Genomic DNA, 20,558 nt, shown 5'->3' with positions numbered 1-20,558 from the left:
GGCAGTTCGTGATGTTAAGGTGTAGGAAAATCGTATACGAACTGTAAGATAATACATTTTATTGCATGAGAACAGTCTCACTCTGTGCATATGTCACTTTCTATTGTTACATTCATAAAATTTAATGGCATATTTCAAGAAGTGCACTGCACACTAAAGTGCCATGACACGTGGATTCAGAATCACTGTTTTAAAGCAGTAATGCAGATAAAGTGATAAGTTGTTTTTAAAATTTATGCAAATTGCAGATGTGAGTGCCGTTCCTGTGGTTATATTTAATTTGATTATTTATTTGTATTTATATAGAAGATTCATTAATTTCTTGAATATTTTATTCAAGTATTTATATTTTATACTCTAGTATTTATTTTAATAAATTATTCTTCAAGAGTATTAATTCAAAGGGGCAATTCATCCAGAAGGACTATTAATTTCAGTTTGCATTTTGCATTGATTCACTATAAATGTCGGTTCACTTTTCAAATTGTTGCCACCAAATATTAGAACCCTGCATTATATTTAAAGAAATTAAATAATAAAAAATCTGCATAAATGTATTTATGTTTCTCGCACTGCAAAAAATCGGTACCTAGAGACATCAAATTTTCAATAAGTTCTCCACTAGACTATGGGCATCTGGAAGCCTGAACTTGGAATTTGTGTTTTATTATCTATTTCATAATTTGTAAAACTTCAAAAAATTTTTGATTAGCAGACTCCATGATTTCAAACCGAGCAATGGCAACACCGTACGGGGAAAAAAAAAAAAAAAAAAAAAAAAAAAACATTTCTATCTCCAACCCACAAGACTGTGTATTGGAAATTCTAAAGATATGCTCATTTTAATATTATTTTGCAATGTTGCTGTTGAACTAAATTTTATGGTTTGAATACGTAGAACACGATATTTATTAAATAAAGGTAACACACAAAACATTTTTTAAAAAATGCCCCTTTGAGTGTAATGTAAAATCTGAAAGCTTTCAGATTTTATATCATTATTATTTGTTTGTTTACTGGTATACACTTAAGTTTATTTTTTAGTGAGATCCATCTAAGAATACTGTTTGAAATATTGCACATGTATGAGATTGAATGTGCATGTAGGCATTTGGCATTCTTTGTGCGGAATCCAATGTGTATGAAGCATACAGACTGAGTTGGTCTGAGGTTAAAATTTTAAATACAGTCAGTCATCCAGTTAACAGCAAGAAAGCCATGGATATTCATTACCAGATATGTAATGTGTATGATGACATTAAAATACAAGAATGATTTAATTAGAATTAAGGAAGCCCAGAAAATTGTCATGAATTGCATGCTGGTCGGCCATATGTATCACTGGCAATTTGGTGCATGGAGTTAAAATTTAAATTCACTCAAATAGGCGATTTGAGAAATAGTGTAAAGAAATAAATTTAAAAAAAAAAAAAAAAAACACCACTTGTTCATAATGATAAAAGTTTAAAGTGACGAGGAAATTACATAGAAAAATGGGTACTGTATGTAAATTCATTGTTTTTTAAAAAAATATGTGTATGTGGTGTATTGAACTAGAGTTTGGAAAATAATATGTCCTATTAAAATTCACTTCCAGTTGAGTTGAAGTTTTGATGCATATAACACAGTGATACAGCTTTTTTTTCTGTATTTCCAAGAAAGCCTTATTATTTTTATTGATGCCATTTTGTAGTTCAAAAATTAAATATGTAAATGTAGTTCTATGGGACAGGACACCTAAATGCCTTCCAAAGCTTCAGGCCCATTTGCCATCCACAAGAATACTCATAGTTGGCAAACTTATACCGCTTGCCAGCTACTATATTGATTCTTTGTCTCTAAACTTCTTTTTCACCCAAAATTTTTCCAATGTGATTTGTTTTTATTTGAGTTTTAAAATGTATCTGAAGTGAGGCATGGCATTCTAATTGAAACTGCATATAGTATACTTCATATTTTGTCAGGGTGATATCGATGCATTAGAGCATTACATTTTATCCTATTTTACACAAATTTCACCAACCAGAAAACTAGGAACCCCTTTTTTTTCCCCTTTCCTCCTCTTCTGAAGACATTTCTCCAGGCTGTTGCTTTTTGTTGTTATTTCTGAAGTTTCTTAAGTACTTGATGGGTATATTTTAATGGTTCTGTGGTAACTTTTCCATGTATTTATGCTCTTAAAAATCATTTGCTGCCAGGCTTTGTTATTGACAGGTAAGCAACAGAAAATGTTAAAATGATGCTTCCTGTGAAGTACCTGAATGTTATGTAGCACAGATTACCTTAAAATGCTTTTGGAAATCATACATTTCTGACATGAGTATTTATAACATGAGACATCGTTTGTCAGCCAGGGTGTTTTAATATGAGATAATTTGTTCAAAGTAAGGTGTTTGTGATTTGAGGTTTCTGCATAAAGATTTTAACAATGGTACTTTGATTTCTATGTGCACTATTAATGACGATTATTATTTATTACAGACCCTTAAAAAGAAACCTACTCATACTATTGAACAGGTTTAAAGTTCATACAGATTCTTCTTTTTGAAATTATCATTATTACAACAATTATGATTTTATAAGCAGTGATATTTCTTTTATAAATGAATATTTTCTTCTTTATTTGTTTCATGAGTAGCTACATAAGATTTATTTCTAGGTTTGTATCTTTGGGAACACATACTGAATGGCAAATTGGAAAGTAAAATGGATGGTGTTTGGAGCTATGGTTTTAAAAAAGTCGACAATTTGAAACTCAAGTAATTTTTTGTCTTTTTTTAAACTGTAATTTAATATATTTTGAAATGCTGCACATTTTTTTTTTTTTTTTTTTTTGTTTTGAGGAACTCAAGAAGTTCGGTACTGAAACTAAAAATAGAACATTTTTGCCTCTGGAAAGTAAGAGTGGACTGTCAACCTAGTTTAGATTTATGAAATTTTAAATATCATTACATGTATTTATAAAAATAAGGCATATATTCCTCCCAATTTTGAATGTTCTGAAAACTTTAAATTACTGTATCTTAAATTGCTTATACTTAAGAGAATATTTTACCATTCACCACTGTAAATTACCATCTATAAATTAACCACTTGTAACACTAGTGGGTAATTTGCAGATCCATGTGCTAAAGCCACAGACTTGTGAGGTGGCACTTGAAATGAGGAAACTTTGTAGAATGTTACACAGTTTTACACAGATATGACTAAAGATTTTTATTAATATCTTCGACACTATGATATATTTCAAAACAGTCTAGAATATTTACTGTTAGAGTTAAGTCCTTGCATTCTTTTATAGTTTCACTACTTTTTTTCTTTTTTTTCTTTTTTTTTTTTTTTTTTTCCCATACTCTGCATTTTTGTGTGCACTCGGCAAAAACTAGCAGCTCCAAAATTATTTTTATGTGGCCTGTAAATACATTTCAATTATGTATTTGTAGCAAATAAGATGCTGTTTCTTTTATAACAGTGTGATATAAATGTGATTAAAAAATATGCTGATGGGGATTAAGAAATTCACCCAGTAGTGAGAAATAAATAATTTTATAATTAGTTACAAACATACAGGGTTATCCAAATTAAACTTCCCCAACTCAAAGGCCTGTGCAGAGTGTTGTATGGGTCATAATGTGATGACATTTTAAAAACAGACACTTCAGATCATGCGCTCGAGATTTATTACACACAAAAAATTAGTACAAGAAGTTGCCGATAGGTTGTGCTGTAACACTTGTAATGTGCATATTGCAGCAATGTGATTTGCAGAAATAAAGCTTCTGCACAATGTATCCAAAAGACGAGCCCTACAAAAGTGGAAGACAGGCCTTGCACCGGCAGTTGTTTCGAGCTCGCTGATGCACAATAGCGACTTTGAAAGACAAAGCTCTGTTAGTGAAACTTTTGTACCAGAATGACGAGAACTACTGTGCTGCGATAAGAGCATTCCGTTTCTATAAAAACTTTAAAAATTCCTATAATATCTTTATTTTTAAATTAAAGTAAATTATTTAATAATTAATTAAACCTGGTAGAATTATTTGTAGGAAATGTCATTTTAAGCTTAAGTCTTGTCTAAGCATTTTATATTTAGGTGTCAGTACATTTGAATTACAAAATATAACCTACAAAGTATGTTGCAGGTACCAAAGTTGAGATTTCAGATAAAAAATAAATATAAATTAGATTTTTTTTCTTTTTGTTATTATTATTTTTTATGCATGTTTGGATAAATATTAAAGCAAATTTGAAATTTAATTAAAATATTGTTTATTTTGTTGATAAAAAAAATTAATTAAAAAAATTCCTTTTGGCCTGTTAGCTGTTTTCAGATCGCACATTTCACCTGCATGCAGTTTTTTTCAATTTAAGACAGCTACGATATAGTACATCAAGTGCTCAAACTTTACTTAGACTACAGTTTGGGAAACTAAAAATTTCAACAGAATACTATTCTGCCTTTACCACCATGCCTCTGTAAAATTGCCATATGATTTTGCAAAGCAACATTTCTGTAGAATTCTGTTGTATAGAAGCTTCATAAAATTTCTACAGAATTTATAAAAGTATACTGACTGACAAGTTAACTGCCAGAAATGAAGTCCTTTGCTGCATCACTACTCTCAGCTCATGCATGCACAAAAGATTACAGGATTTGTGGCATTATTTGATAATTCATCATGTAAATTGGAACTTGATAAAGAAGTATTAAGAAATAACATTATTACCATTTGTGGTCTGCAGACCACAAATGCTCCTCCTATCACACTAACTGAAAATCTCAGAGTTAAGGAATAACACTCGTCTATCACTTTTTCTCCCAATACTGACATTTTATGATTTTATGTTTCAGTAGATTTCTTAGCAAAAAAAAAAAAAAAAAAATTAAAAGCGCTATGACTGTTATGCTTCTGCTCATTGTTTCACTTGACTTATTAGCAGTGAAAGTAGAATATAGTGTTTATATATTATACAGTTTGCTATAGAAAGGTTTTCTCAGTATAACATCCAAACACAAAACGGCTGTGCGAGAGTTGGCGAGCTTGTCATCTTGTTAATGTGAGAACCAACATTTATTTAAATTTTAGTAAGACAAAGAAAATTATCTTATTATTTAAACAGAATATAAATTTTCTTCTGTTAGCTTAATTATTTAATATTGACATAAACTTAAATGAATTTTAATTAATTGTATTTTTAAAATAATTATATTGATAGTAATACATGCCAAAAAATTTGCTTTCGAAGGGGATGAGAATAAGATGGGCTGCGGATTTATAAAAGTGGTCCCGCCATGAAAAAAGTTTGAAAAATGCTGATGTAAATGATAAATTGCGACAGAGCATAATTATTAGCGTAAGTTATGGTAGACAAAAGATTTAAAATAAGATCACTTATTATTTTTAAGAGAAACGTATTAATATATGCATGCATATAATTAGCATGTTATCTCTTTTATGTAGTTATCCTGAGGAAATAATTTTCAGAATCCAATTTGAAATGAATTTGTGAAAGGGAATTGATATGTTTGTATGAAAACTGCTAATTAGTATTTAATTGCCATTAACTTTTTTTCCCTTCTGTTCCCCCACAGGTTTCGAACAGGTCCGGGAGTAATAACTACGAAAGCTCCGAGTGATGTCCGCTACTTGCTTTTGATTTTGAATGGAAGAAGCGAAGATAAAGTGACTTTTGCAAAGATGTGGCTTGATTTTTTACCTCAGTTTCGAAATTTACAGAGTGTTACCTTAGTTATTTTAGGCAACGAACAGTGTCACAATGACTGGTTAATTCCATATACATCCAAAGCAGGAGGTCTTATTAACACAACTTTCATAGTTTATGACAGCCCACTTATTGATAATAAGTACTTTTTTCAATGGCCTCTTGGAGTTGCAACGTAAGTCCTGTATTATATTACTGTATACTTATTGTTTATAATTTGTTTTAAAAAATTGTTTTGTAATTATTATATTAAATATGTACCATGTTCACAAAAGTTTTTCCCGGCCTTTATCTTTGCTACCATTGGTCATAAACACATGCTTCTAGGTACAAAATATTTTAAACGATGTAAAGATTCATGCTTGCATATTTTAAATTTTAAGAAATTAGTTTTGTAGAAATCTAACTTTCTAATTGAATAATGAAATCTAACATTTTATTTGTTCCTCTGATATATTATGAAAATTTTGTTCTTGTTAAAAAAAAAGTAAAATGTTTGACTTCTAAATGAAAAAAATTGCCCAAGATATTTAATTTCAAAACGTGCAGTATTTGACGTCATAATCCAGTTTGCACTGAGGGGGCGATAATAATTTAATAACTAAATTAGAATAATTTGAGGTTGAATTTTCCCCTTAAATGCCATTCAGTTATATTCTTTTGTGATTTACTGGTGTGTTTAATTTAAAACTTTTGTTGCATTTGGTATGCTGATTGAATTTTCATGTAGGTAATTTATAAGGTTTTAAAGTCTAAAAATGCACTATTAATACTGTTGTAAAGTTTCTAATAAGCTGGTAAATATACAGAAATAGGGTGATTGTGGTCTGTATAAAACTGGAATTCTTACTTTCTCAAATCTGGAATTTTTGGAGGAAAATGTAGATTTTGTAAATCAGTAAATCTATAAATCAAATTGTTCTTCAAATTTTGTTTTAGAAACAAATATATATTCAGAGGTTACATAAATTTGAAACTTTGACTTATAACTCATTGAGAGGTCAAAGTTCTTGTCGAGCAAATACATCACATACTCAATTCAGAATAAAATGTGCAAAAATCCAGAAGCACAGGGGCAAACTGCAATAAAAGGGAAGCAAAACATGCCAAAACCCAAAATGAAGTTTACATCTTTCACTGCATCGTCGTCAGGAGGATGGTACAGCAAAAGATGTAAATTTCATTGTTGGTTTTGGCATGTTTTTCTCCTCCATTGCATGAAGTTTCTTGTGTTGCTTTTGGCTTTTTGAATTTGTTTTATTCTAAATTCAATATGTGGTGCACTTTAAATGTATTTTTTTATTTTATTTTACATTATTACCACCATTGCTGCTATCACTGCACAGTTGGATTAGATTTGAACTGGCAAATATCTATTGTGTGTGTTCATATATACATATCTGAAACAGTGAACAGGAAAGATTAATACTATGTTTCTTTTGCCTGCTTATTTTGCAAAGTTTCAACTGTACTTTTCACTGTTGCTCTGATGGATTTACATATTAATTTTAGTACACCTTTAAGTTGTTCTGGTTTGTGTTTCCTGTGTAATAGGATTCATAATAAATACTTTACCATACCTTGTCTTAGATAGGATAATTAGAATTTTATTTTACACTTGACCTAGAATTTGATTATATTTACCATTACCATCCTTGACTTCTGAAACTGATATATAGTATATATGAATAATTTCTCATACATTATTTGTGTTGTGCAGCCGAGGCAACAGGAATGAGACAAATTTTGGAATATAAAGTGATACACATATTTTAGCATCCATCTCACAAGCGTTAGTTTTTAGTATATTACAATCCATTTTAGTATATTACAATTATCTGAATAAATGCCATTCTGAAAGTTTTATATTTAATTGTCATAAATACATCTGAATTACAAACTATACCCAACAGAAATTTCTTGCATGTACAGTAAAAGTCCAGAAATTCGTAAAGCTTGGGACCACAGGTTGTGTGGATTTTGCGGATTTCAGGACAGAAAAGATAAATCGTAATGTTCAGACTCAAAGTGCAACATAAATAAGGTGTATTAGATACATTTAATTAAATTATTATATACATTATTGCAATAATTTGTTATATGCGTTAAATTATTATTACATATATAAATTGATATTATTCATTGTATTATATGTACACAGCATCCAGGTTTGCCAATTTCGCCTTATGCAAAGATTTTCGCTTTCAGATTCCAGTGCTAAAATCACTGTTGCTGTAAAATTTCAACAGCTTTTCTTTATTTTTCCGTATATCATACACAATCATGTCGCAATTCCATACGATTCTGCTATAATCCAAGGAGTGGAACCTGCCTCCAACTTTTGCAGAATTTGCACTTTTTGCATTACATCAATGCAACAGCTTTATGTTTTTCAATGTTGCAAGCAGTAAAATCATGAGTGCGTTTCTTATCTGTCATCGTATTAAAAAAGGCTGAAATTTAAAATATTCTTAATTTATCCACAAAATATCCGGATTAAAAAAAGGCAGCACTAAATAATCTCATGAAATAACAAAGCTCAGAAAATACAATGTGAATCGTGAACTAGAAAGAAGAGTTGAGTGAATCGTCTGCTTTTTTATTTCATTGCAGATTAGAGGGAAAAACCTTTTATCATGATGTCAATAATTTGGTATTTCCGATATGACTCATTATTTTTCAATAAGTATTTTTTCTTCAATATTTCATACTCAATGTTGCGGTTTCCGGAACCTATAAACTGAATGTTTATATTTTGAGAGGCAACGTGGATTTCAGGAGTTGGCGGATTTTCAGTATTTGACTGTACCAACCTTCAGATTTCTGACAGAAAAGGAAGTATAGACTTTAATTGTGTGTCATTATTATTAATGTTTATGTAGGTTTTGATAAATTTTAATATGTATTTTGATGTATTTATGTAATTTAATAAAAAAAATGTGAAGAAAACAATGTTTCATAAAAAAGTTAAAAATAGTTGTGTTAGCAGAATTGAATTCAAGAGTAGATTGGTAAGCTATGAGCCCAGCAAGAGCATAAAAAACCTTAATAAATCTGATGTCATATTATTCTGGGAACTCCCCTGCCCGATTTTATTTTGCCCATTATTCTAGTGAAAATTTTCACTCTTTCTCTGTCTGGATATTTTTATTTCTCTATATTCAATAATGGGAATAGAATTCTGTTATTATTTAAGTATGATTAGCATAAATTTATTTATATTAAATATGAGATGTTAATAAATATATTTTCAGTGCATTATTCAGCTTTGTTTGTATTTTAAATGTGCATTTTTAATTGCAATTTCAATATTGGCTTTTCTTTTTGTAAAATATATTAATATATCATTTATGCATTTTCTAGGTATAGAGGTTTTCCTAAAGTTGATTCAAAGAAGCTAGATCTTGAGAATGCCCGTCCTTACATTTGCAACTTTCTTGGATCAATTTATGCTCATTCATCGAGGGAAAAATTGCTTCAAGTTATTCAGAATAATAACCTAACACAGCTATGCTTTATTAAAGCACGATATGAGTATGTTGTTTTATACTTTTTTTACTTAATATTTAAGAATAATAATTTATATTTGAGAATATTTATCTTTCTTTAACGTGCTAGTAATATTATTATTAACTTGATGCTCTTCATATTTTAGAAAATGCATGCAATAAATTTACACTACTGGCCATTAAAATTGCTACATTAGGTGCCAATGGCACCACATACTAACATTGCCAGATGTTTGGCTCGTATGATGATGATGATGAATGCAAGCTGGCAACATTCAGTATCCTCACTGCCTCCTCATATGGATATGCCCATCATAATAATCATCACCAAGCTGACAGTCCATGGTGCTGCAGATATCATCATACTGTCCTGCAAATTTCTGCCTCTAGGGTTTGTAACATGGCTGTACAGTACTGAGAGGATAATACGTTGATCTTTGAGGGCACTGAGATCCTAAGTAATGTTCAATGTGATCCTCCTAACCCATCAGTTCCATATTCACCTGACTGACATGGGATCCTGATCAACATGAGCAGCTTTGTTGCAAGACAACAAACCACAATCCTGTCACAGTTGAATTCCAACATGTTTTGGTAGGACATTCTCCTTACTTTAGCCATAACACAAACATCACACAAACAACTATGATTGTGCAATTTTCCCGTTTATACCAAATGCTGTGCCATTGCTCATATGTTTGAATGGTCATTGCTCATTGGCATATCCCAGCATGTACTTTTCATGCAAATCTGGCTTTTGTTGCGTAATTTTAACGGCTAACAGTGTAATGCATTGCATATTAATTTATATTTTATCAAACATTTTCATTTATCACATCTATCACATATTTAATATTTTTCTAGGTGGCAACCTAAGGAGACTAAAAGTTCATTAGCAATTTATATTCAGAGCCTTCGTTTAAGTGACTTGACACTGAATCCAGTCGGCATGAACACAGAATGTTACCGCATTTACGAGGCAATGTCTTTTGGTTCTGTCCCTGTTGTTGAAAATGTTATGACACCTGGCAAATGTGGAGATTCCAGTTCTGTAGTTGCTCCTGCTCCTTTAAGACTATTGAAATCTTTTAACGCTCCTGTAATTTATATAAATGACTGGTCGGAACTTCCTGGCCTTATTGCAAAAGAATTAAAAATGTCTCTAGCAGACAAAATACGTAGAAGGATTAGAATTGTTCAGTGGTATGAAAATTTCAAGCTACATTTACGAGAACAGCTGCTTTCTGTTCTGAAAGAAAATATCTCTAGAAGATGACTGAAGGAAACTAAATAGTCTGTTATTCGTGAAAAGAAAGTTGTTGATGATTTTAAACAATTACAGATATCTTTTTAGATGAAAAATGTATATATTTTAAAGTGAAGAGAAGTTGCAGTTTTATGAAAGTATTTTTGTATATGTTCATACTTTTTTTTAATATTTTTTAACTGTGATACATATAAGTATGAATACAGTAAAAGCTCAACTATCCAGCATTCCAGTAATCAGTATAATAAAAAATAAGTAAACAGCCATTGTAAAGGCCATATAAGATTATGACTCAGGGAAAAAATTGCTGCCAAACAGTGTGGTTTAGTACCTATATAGGGTAAGCACTTTGTCATAACACAATCATAAAATCTTCACCCAAGTTTTATGCAAACCTAATTAACTTTTGAAAAGCCAATTTAGTTTTTGTAAAGAAGGAAGTTGTTGATCAAGCATTGTTTATCTGATTTTCCTTTGCCTCCCCCTTTTTTAGAGTAAAATTGGGGATTTGTCTTAAACAGAGAATGAAGCATTGGAGTATTTTCAAAATTACAGGATCCTGGCATAAAGAAAAGTATCCATTAATGTGCATAAAATGTGATTTTATTTGCAAACCAATAAAGAGTAGTGTTGCAACATCAAAAATTATGACAAGCGATTTAAATTTAAGTGTTTCATGTGCTATATCCATAGCTTGTATCTCTTGACATCTAGTAAAATAAAGAGTGGTCAGTTCTTTCAAACTTATGCTGGAACGGTTAACATGGTTGGCCAAATCTCTGGCGATTTTCATCACTGGTAGGATTTTTCCAATCAGATTAAGATGCTTTACTTTTGAAATTTTAAAAACTACATTAATGCATTAGCTTTTATGTTTGATTCCCCCCCCAAAAAAAAAATTTTGCATAATGTTAAATGTATGCTTTTAACAATCAAGATTTTTTTTTTTTTTTTAAATTTTAAACTAGAACTTTCTTTGAATTCGTAGGGGGAATGCATTTCACATTGTTCATATTCCAGTTAAATGATTTGTCTTTTCTACTGTGAACTGAATTTTTTATTTGCTCATTTATCTTCACTCATTCGGTATTACATGAGCTTTTACTGTATTTAAAAAAGAAATCACCATGGTGAGATTTCTATCAAATTGACAGAATCAGAGTTAATAAAAAAATGTAGGCATACTCATAAATTTAATTGTTATGAAAATATATGAGTATCAAAAGTTGATAAGATATTTTGAATTCAATAAGTAATTTTTAATCTAAATATAATTACAGTCAAACCCTGTTATAGCAAACCCAGCCTATAATGAATGTCCTGATAAAAACTTTCTGGATATCTTTGCATTGGCAAGTTTTTTCAGTATTATCACATTATCTGCCCACCTTGACAAGAATCATTGTGGAAAGTGCTATGTCATCAAGTTGACAACCTGAAATTTTGTGTATTTATATTATATATTTAGTGCTATGTCATCAAGTTGACAACCTGAAATTTTGTGTATTTATCTCACAAACCCACTAATAGTTGCACATGCATTATGCCAGCTTTTGAAACCACAATCTATCTCGGTAGTAATTTGCATGGTTATGAAATTCAGGGGTCGTGTTTGTGGTTACTGTTTACCAGGTTATTCAATAAGTTCACGGAACGGAAATGAAGAAACGAATTTTTATTTGTAAAAATGACTTTTTTTTTTTTCAACGTAGTTTCCCTCAACTTCAATACACTTATTCCAATGGTCTTCTAATTTATGGATCCCTTGACTGTAGTGGTTTTTCGGCAGCTCTGCAAAATATCCCTCCATGGCAGCTATTACCTCTTCGTTTGAAGAAAACCGTTTTCTACGGAGATATTGTTTGATATTGTTTGAGGTGTGGGAAGAGCCAGAAGTCGGAGGGAGCTAAATCTGGCAAATAGGCTGGATGTTGCAACAATTCGTACTTCAATTCAGTTATTTTAGGAATGGTTTTTTGAGATGTTTGCGCAGGTGCGTTATCTTGGTGGAAAATGATTTTCTTCTTCTGTAATCCAGGTCTTCTTTCATGAATTTTTTCGTCTAATTGATTCAAAAGGTTACAATAATAATCCGAATTAATTGTTTTGCCAGTTTGAAGGTAATCTATAAACAAAATTCCTTTCGCATCCCAAAAAACTGATGCTAACATCTTCTTGGCTGATTTTTGCACACGAACTCGCTTCGGCACCGAAGAGCCGGGTTCACACCACTCCTTAGCCTCCTATTTTGATTCAGGATCATGATGGTAGACCCAAGTCTCATCCATTGTGATAAATCGACGGATAAAAGTCACTTTTATTCTTATTAAAACTCTCCAAATGTTGCTGGCAAAGTCACATCCGAATGTGTTTTTGCTCCATCGTTAGAGAATGCGGCACCCATTTTGCACAGAGTTTTTTGATACCCAAATTAACACTTAAAATATTGCTCACTGTGCCCAATGAAATGCCTAAAGCGTCTGTTAAATCTCTTTCAGTCAATAGACAGTCTTCCAATACCATATCTTGTATTTTTCTGATGATTTCCGGTGTTGATGCAGTTTTTGGATGTCCCTCTCGCGTATCGTCTTCAAGGCTGGTATGACCACTTTTTAATAAACTAGCCATTTGCAAACCATTGTTTTTGAAGGAGCAGATTCACCAAACACATTCACCATTTGGGTATGAATTTCCATTGCCTTTAAACCTTTCTTTACAAAGAATTTGATACCTGAAAAAAGGCACAACACGTTAAGATATAAAGGGCGGTTAAACAATGAATAAATTAACGGATCGAAATGAAACTTTTGATGTGTTCCTAAGAAAGAACAAATATGAAAATGGCGTCGAAATTTCAGGTCTAATATTGACGAATAGATGGCGCTCCGCAAACTTATTGAACAACCTTGTATAGTGATTAGTGTGCAGTTTCTTTTTCCAGTATGGTAGCAAATTGTAATGCTGTTGTGCGCCACCAAATGAAAAAGAAAGCATTATTTTTTCCCCCCCAGAAATATCACATCTTTATTACTTCACATCTACTTACACAGTGTAAAAATGTGCATGCCATGAAGTTAATTTGCAATTCTCTAATGATTTTTTAAGTTAAAACAGTTTGTACGTGGAGTGCAGTGCCGGTTTGCTCTGCAATGCTGAAAATCCTGCAGTTCTCTCTAAGTTAAAAAAAAAATCGCTGCACTCGCAGAAAAAAGACCGAGAAAGTAGTAAGTTTGTTTTATTATGGATGGTTGTCTCATTTTTAATTGAGTTAATTTTATTGTTTCATTATGGATGTTTCTTGCTATTTTTAATTTCATAAATTTGTAGCTGTTTTATGTAATTTTCAGTATGCCACCATTCTTTTTAAATGGCTACTTAACACGTTAAGCGCGGCGCCGAATTTGCTGTTCTTTCCGTTCAGCCGGTGGCGAGCTAAGCTGTATTTTTGTTTAGAATGTTTCAATACATTTCATTAAATCTAAATTTGATCACATTTCATTGAGACTATATTTATTTTTTAACTTTAATACTGCCGTCCTGAGAATCGACGCCAGTCAAACGAAAATTCCAGCGCCAGCCACACGGAAAGTTCACTGCTGGTTTCCAGGGACCGGTGCCGTGCTCAACGTGTTAATGTTAGGATACTGAAAAATTTAGTACCAATGACTAACAACTTTGCAAGAGGGTGGGCAGATAATGCAAAAGTATCCTTTTTGTAATTTTAAAATTTTTCCCAGAATATCTGCAACTTTCAGCTAAAAATGACTAACTTTAAATTCATCCTGTTTAGGATATTAGAATGTCAAAAATATCTTTAGATTACTGTTCTTTTGTGTTCATTCCCCAACTTTTCCTATGTTTTAAACAAAAGGCTATGGGAGGCCTGGAAATCCAGGATACACAATAAACATACCTTAGGAGATTGTATTGTGTCATGCATTGTATCAAAAAACCTTTGATACTTTCAGACGAAAGCCGAAACAGATTCTTTAATCGAGAGTTATCAAACAAACTTATCGACCATGAATATGTAAGTAATTTTACTTAATTGAGATTTATGTGAAGTAATTTTTCATGTCAAATTATTATTATTTGTCGAAACTGAAAAACAAAAAAAAAGAAATTTAGTAATTGCAAATAAAAATAATTGTAGTTAGCTTTTGACATGCTCTTTTTTTTTCTTTTAAATGTATATAGAAACTTTAAAGTTTCTGTTGACATCGTTTGGGAAATGTTACAGTAAAAATTTCTGTGTGATTCATCCATCAATTTTTACATTATTTTGTGATATGATCCATTTCTTTCTTATCAGATATAGCAAATGAAATTTTCATTTGAAAATTTGAAAGTTTGTTATAGTGAGGTTCAGCTGTAATTAATAATTAAAAACTAAGAAATATAATAATATATTGAAATAAAAATCTAACAAAATCTTTTTGTTTATTCATCAATGTCTCAAAACCCTTTCATAAATGACAAATACAAATAAGATACAAAATGTTAGGCCAGGCCGACATCCAAAAATTGATTATTGATAATAGCTGTAAATGGTTTGAGCCAGGTAGTATGGAGAAAGCAAAACGTTTGGATGCACAAGGAGCATGATATCAACCTTGCATGGTATATAACACTACAGTAGACGAAAAACAAAGTTGAATGATATGAAGGTTGCTTAATTTTTTGAGATAATGGCGAAATGTTACAAGTTAAGCTTACCCAAATTTTAGAAGTGTTTAATTTCGTAGTGAATTTTCTAACAATTAAATGCTTTAAACTATCCCGGACTTCAAAGCTACAAACTTTCTATGCACGTTTAATGTATAACGGATGGTCTAAGCTAGGCTAAAATTATCTAATTATCTATTTCAGTTAATGTTGCAGATTGCGTTATTTCTTAATCTTCTAATTGGATCCAGCTAACTATTTTTTGCAGCTGTTAGAGAAATTTTATAAAAAGTAAGCTTAAACTTTCGATTATGTCAAAAAGAATTTCCTATTCTGGAGCTGCCAAAGGATCTACAAAGCGAAAGTATGTTTCGATGTCCATCAAACAAAAAGTGGAATTGCTGCAAAAAATGGATAAAGGCATATCCTTTGTTTCTCTAGCCATTCCGAAAACTGTTTATCAATTTCACGCTGCTCAGCTGGAGAAGGGGGTACGTCGCGGCGCGCAATGAATTGTAAATCGATCTGTCAGCACTATCCTTATTTTCAGAATAATCCTTAATCCGGAATCGCCGAAATCCCGACGAGTCCGTATTAAATACTTTTGACTGTATTCAAAAAATGATTAACCAAGTTCTTTATTCAATAGATAAGCTTTAAGGCAATCCATCAACAGTATTTTCTTACATGTAATTAAAGAAAATTATACTATTAGTAACTTTGAAAGTTTACAAAAGGAACTTTTATATATTTGCAAAAAGTAAATCAGATGTATTAAATTTTAAAATTGTTAATCTACCCCTAACTAATAATTTTCCTATGAATCATAACAACATGCAATTGCATGATGTATTCTAATCTTTCAATATCTATGTGCTGAAGCATTGGTTTATAAAGATCAGAAGGCCTCTAAACTCGCACTGATGTTGAAGTGCTGTGCGGTTCAGATGAAACAGGTAAATGACCTCGAAGGTCAAGTTTGGGTCTATTGATAGAAATGAGGTATCCAACAAAAATAAGCAGCTTTTCTTGGTCTTACTGACATTCGAATCTCCTTACTGATGTATCTGATTAACGTCAAAACCACCATTTATATTATGCAGCTTACTGCTCACCACAGAAAGGAGATTGGTTAAGTCTATAATATAGCTGTTTTGCTGGTCTACATGTAGCTGTTTTGTCTTGATTCGAATTAGAGACTGCTTTGCAAGAGGAATGGCTTCATATTCTCTGAATTGATGCATAAGACCCATCTATGAATCCATTTCACATCACATACAATGTATACAGAGTTTGGCAGAAATAACTTTCTGATTTCTTACTACCACTGTTCCGGCGCTAGTTGTGTGCCATGAATTGGGTGCTGGTTTGAGTAGCACATGTTTTAGCTTTTCAACAGCCATCATGATGTGGAACGATGAGCATCAAGCTTTCATGATAGAGGTGTATTTTAAAAATAGTGATTCTGTTATTACTTCATAGCAATTATTTTATAAACAGTTTGGGTTGGATTGAAATGCCAAAGTTCCTGATAAGAAAATCATTTTGTTATAGGACTGACATTTCCAAAGAACAAGTTGTTCAGCTTTAAAGTGTAAACCTCCTGGCAGACCTCTTAACAAGTCAAGTTGTTCTCCAATCTCTGCAGTGTTCATCCTGTAGGCATGTTGTTGCTATCGGGATTTCTAATCAAACTGAAAGAAGAATTTTACACTTACAAAATGATGGTCATGCAGGAACTTAATGATTGTGATTGGGCCACAGACCATCTTCTGAAGCTATTCTGCAAAATGTTCCATGTGACATTATTCTTCTCCCAAGTGATGAAGCTGACTTTCATTTGTCAGGGTATGCGAGCAAAGAGAACTTCTGCTACTGGGCTCCAAATAATGCAAGACAAATCTATGAACAACTTCTCCCTAGTGAACGAGTTATTGTTTGGTGTCACAGGCCCATACCTTTTTTTAAGATAATGGCAAAGCAGTTACAGTAACTTCCTGCAGCCGAGTCTGTACAAGCATAGGAATTTGGTTGTGTGTTTCAACAAGATGGTGTCACATCCAGAAAAGACAGAAATATTTCCAGAGCATCTAGGTGACATTTAATGGCCAGCACGTTTCCCAGATCTATCACTTTGCAACTTCTGTCTCTGGGGCATCTGAATTCACAAGCCTACAAAAACAGGCCATGAAAAACGAAGGAACTGAAAGCTGTTATCTGCCAAGAAGTTGCAGAAAAACTGCAAGAAATGACTAGGAAGGTAATAACGAACTTCTCAGTGAGACTTCAGAAATGCATAGACAGTGAAGGTCGACATTGGACATAATTTTCTAAATTAAATGAAGGTGAGCATGAAAAATAAAATGGTAAATATTTTTCTTTCATATTTTGAATAATACATATCATTGCTTTATTATTTAAGTTTGAAATCAGGAAGTTATTTCTGCCCCACCATGTACTTCAAAGGGCAGTCCAACTAATTACTACTGTATTTCCTCGCACATACCTCTAGTAATTTTATCATCCAAAAATCAAGAGAGAAAAATTATGTGAATATTTTTAATTCCAAAAGATGTGGTTACAATAAGAGTGCAATAAACGGAAAGGAGTCATGCATAAATTGCTGGTAATTATTGTAACATTTATATCTTCAAAAGAAACCTACATTTCAATAAGAATGCACATTAACATACAATGTTTCTAATTTCCTGTAACTTCAATCTCGCCTGTTCTTATTGTTGCCTCTGCTAAGGATTAGCAAATCATTCATAAATAATTGGAGGAAGGTTTGTCTTTGTTATTAAACCAAAAACAATCAATACGTGAATAAATATATTTAAAATTTTAGGAGTACTTGCTCTCTGATCGCACTGAAGAAGGGGAAAATTATGCTAACATTTTATAAATTTAAAAAGTTGCGGTGAGATACATGAGGAAATGCAGTGTTATTTACGAACAATAACATTCACATCATTTTTTATATAACAAAATTTACTAAAAAAAATAACAAAATTTCCTTCTGTTAAGTACATATAACTTTTAACAAAAAAAATAACCTTTTTTAAAAAAACATTTTCGAAGATACAAATAAAAATAAAATATTTACATCTAAAGATCAAACATCGGAATGATCTCCTTTGATCATTTTGGGTTTAGCAGCTACTGGAGGTTTCTTCTTGGTGGCTAAATAAGTTGTAGAACTATTCTGCGATTTTCTCTGTGATGGAAGAGGTTTTGAAACTTGTGTAGATATGCTCTGCAAGACATCGAAAATTGCAGCTGCCTGCACATCCATCTTCAGAAGATCGACCAAAATTCTACAAGTGTAATTTATTACTAATTATTAGTCGTTTACCAAGTACTTACATATAAATGCAACCACCTTGATATGATCTGGTGATTTTTTAAATATAAAACTAATTTATTTTCAATAAATTATGCAAATAGGTAATTTTCACAATTCTCCCCCCCCCCATTTTTTTTTTTCTTTTAAGATTCCTAGATTGTCGATAATTAATGCAGATCAGCAAACATTATCAACATATGAAGAGAATAACATTTACAAATATAAATTTTAAATTAAGTAAGAATTATGTGATACATTAAAAAATAAAACATTTTTTTACCAAATCTTTCTAGAATTGTGTTCTCTCCAAATAAACAGCAAATTGTTTTCGCTTAAAAAACATCAGAAATTTGTCATCGTGCAAACCTCGCAACACTGACTTTCTACCAAATGAATCTCCTCATTGTTCCTTTAGAGATTTTGCTACAAAATTCCATATTCCTGCTGAATTTTTACCTCAGTTCTTCCACTGTTTTCAAACTCCACAAGTGCATATTTTAAAACTAAGGGGAAACTAACACGATTTGTTTCTAAAGAACTTAGAATACAACAAAAAGAATGCATATAAAACTGGCAACGTGGCTGACTGAAGGATTGTTATGAGCATCGTTGCCAGAGTTTCGCGCAAGTTCCTTGTGAATTTTCGGTCAGTCCTTATAAAAAATTTTCCTATGGGAAGGTTTTCTAGTATTTCATTGTCACTTGTGTGTATGATCTTATCTGAATTTTTCCATTATAATTATGAATTTATTATAAATTCTCTGAATGAATATTTAAAAGCATATGAAGATCTAGGGGAGGGCAACCACCAGATTTTTTGAAAATTGAAGTAATAATGCCATCTATTGGGCAATAAGAATACCTTCTATATTATGAATTACTTCAGGAGAAAAGGTATGTCCATAACTATAACTGAGGACAAATAGTTTTTGTCAACATATCAATAGCTAAAAAGAGTTTATTTTCAACTTCCTTTATCAGGCTTATTCATTCTTCATGACAATCTGTTGATTTTGTTCATAAGTTCTTCAGTAATACTTGTGAACATGAAGAGTGAAGATTCTAGTTCATGGTGCAATTCGGTGGCCAATTTTTCTGCCAAGAAGAGTAAGAAAACAGAAAGAATCCATGATATTAGGAAAATTTTTAAAGAACAACTATTTTTCAATGATTTTATTTTGTTTGTGATAGTTTTGAGCACATTATTTCCTAAACAGGCAATGTAAATGATATGCAAGTTTGTAAAAACATCATTGCTTCATTCCACTGCATTAAACAAAATCAGGTAAAAAAAAAAAAAAAAAAAAGAAACTTTGGCCGTTGATGAAAAAGCACTGGAAGATGAAAGGAAAAAATATTCAAACAGAAAGCATGCATTTCCTGAGTAACTTATTTCTAAATTAATTGAGTTTATCAACTCTTAAAAAAGGGTAAGAAATTATATTGGTAGAGTTAAGCATCACAACATGAGCTACACAGGTATCCAGGGTTAATTCTAAGTTTAACCCTGGATTTAGTTACTCAAGAAAGGACATGTGTAGTCTTTGTGATACAGTAAAAGAGATTGACATACTTGGCAAAAAATTGGAAAAATTTGCTGAAAGAGAAGAAAAAAGGCAAAATTGATACAAAACTTGAAAAACAAAATGATGGGAAAAAAACTTTGAGGAAGAGCTAATTATGACAGTGTTAAGATTTGTGTTTCCAAGATTAACAGAAAAAACTGTAGAAAAAGAATTTTAGTCACCAAAAACAACTGAAAATTTGTTCGTCTCCTAGTTTGTATAATGCAAAATTTGTTAAAGATTGAAAGTTTATTACAAATTTCTTGCATGATTTTATAACAAAATTTTCTGTAACATAAGCTAAGAATTCCTGTCAATGGACTTATAAATGGTTACCCCTCTCCCAGGTCTTGATATATCACATCGATAATTTTATTATTTTACATCAATTAATAATACCACAGTCGAATAAAAACAAGTTAGGCCTTACTTTAGTTGAAACATACATGGCTATGTTTAGGAAAATAAATAATTACATTGCT

General features: G+C 31.5%; 2 protein-coding genes across 2 annotated transcripts in view; one reads left to right on the top strand and one right to left on the bottom strand.

Moving 5' to 3' along the window:
- The window catches only part of LOC118187245 (ribitol-5-phosphate xylosyltransferase 1-like), a 31,826-nt gene extending 16,891 nt beyond the window's left edge, over window positions 1-14,935 (top strand). The window contains exons 3-6 of the mRNA XM_035357430.2: window positions 2,660-2,759; window positions 5,594-5,899; window positions 9,088-9,258; window positions 10,098-14,935. Coding sequence (XP_035213321.1) covers window positions 2,660-2,759; window positions 5,594-5,899; window positions 9,088-9,258; window positions 10,098-10,509 — 989 coding nt within the window. The 3' untranslated portion in view covers window positions 10,510-14,935. The remainder of the gene's footprint in view (window positions 1-2,659; window positions 2,760-5,593; window positions 5,900-9,087; window positions 9,259-10,097) is intronic.
- Window positions 14,922-20,558, bottom strand: part of LOC118187244 (uncharacterized) — a 33,374-nt gene continuing 27,737 nt past the window's right edge. Inside the window, exon 3 of the mRNA XM_085812558.1 lies at window positions 14,922-18,482. Coding sequence (XP_085668684.1) covers window positions 18,281-18,482 — 202 coding nt within the window. The 3' untranslated portion in view covers window positions 14,922-18,280. The remainder of the gene's footprint in view (window positions 18,483-20,558) is intronic.

This window comes from Stegodyphus dumicola, chromosome 3 (assembly GCF_044657685.1).
Source record: "Stegodyphus dumicola isolate Sdum_Otavi_A_Nest chromosome 3, ASM4465768v1".
In the NCBI taxonomy this organism is placed as follows: Eukaryota; Metazoa; Arthropoda; class Arachnida; order Araneae; family Eresidae; genus Stegodyphus; species Stegodyphus dumicola.
Note: the sequence above shows the minus strand (reverse complement) of the source record. Positions and strands in the feature narration are given on the sequence as shown.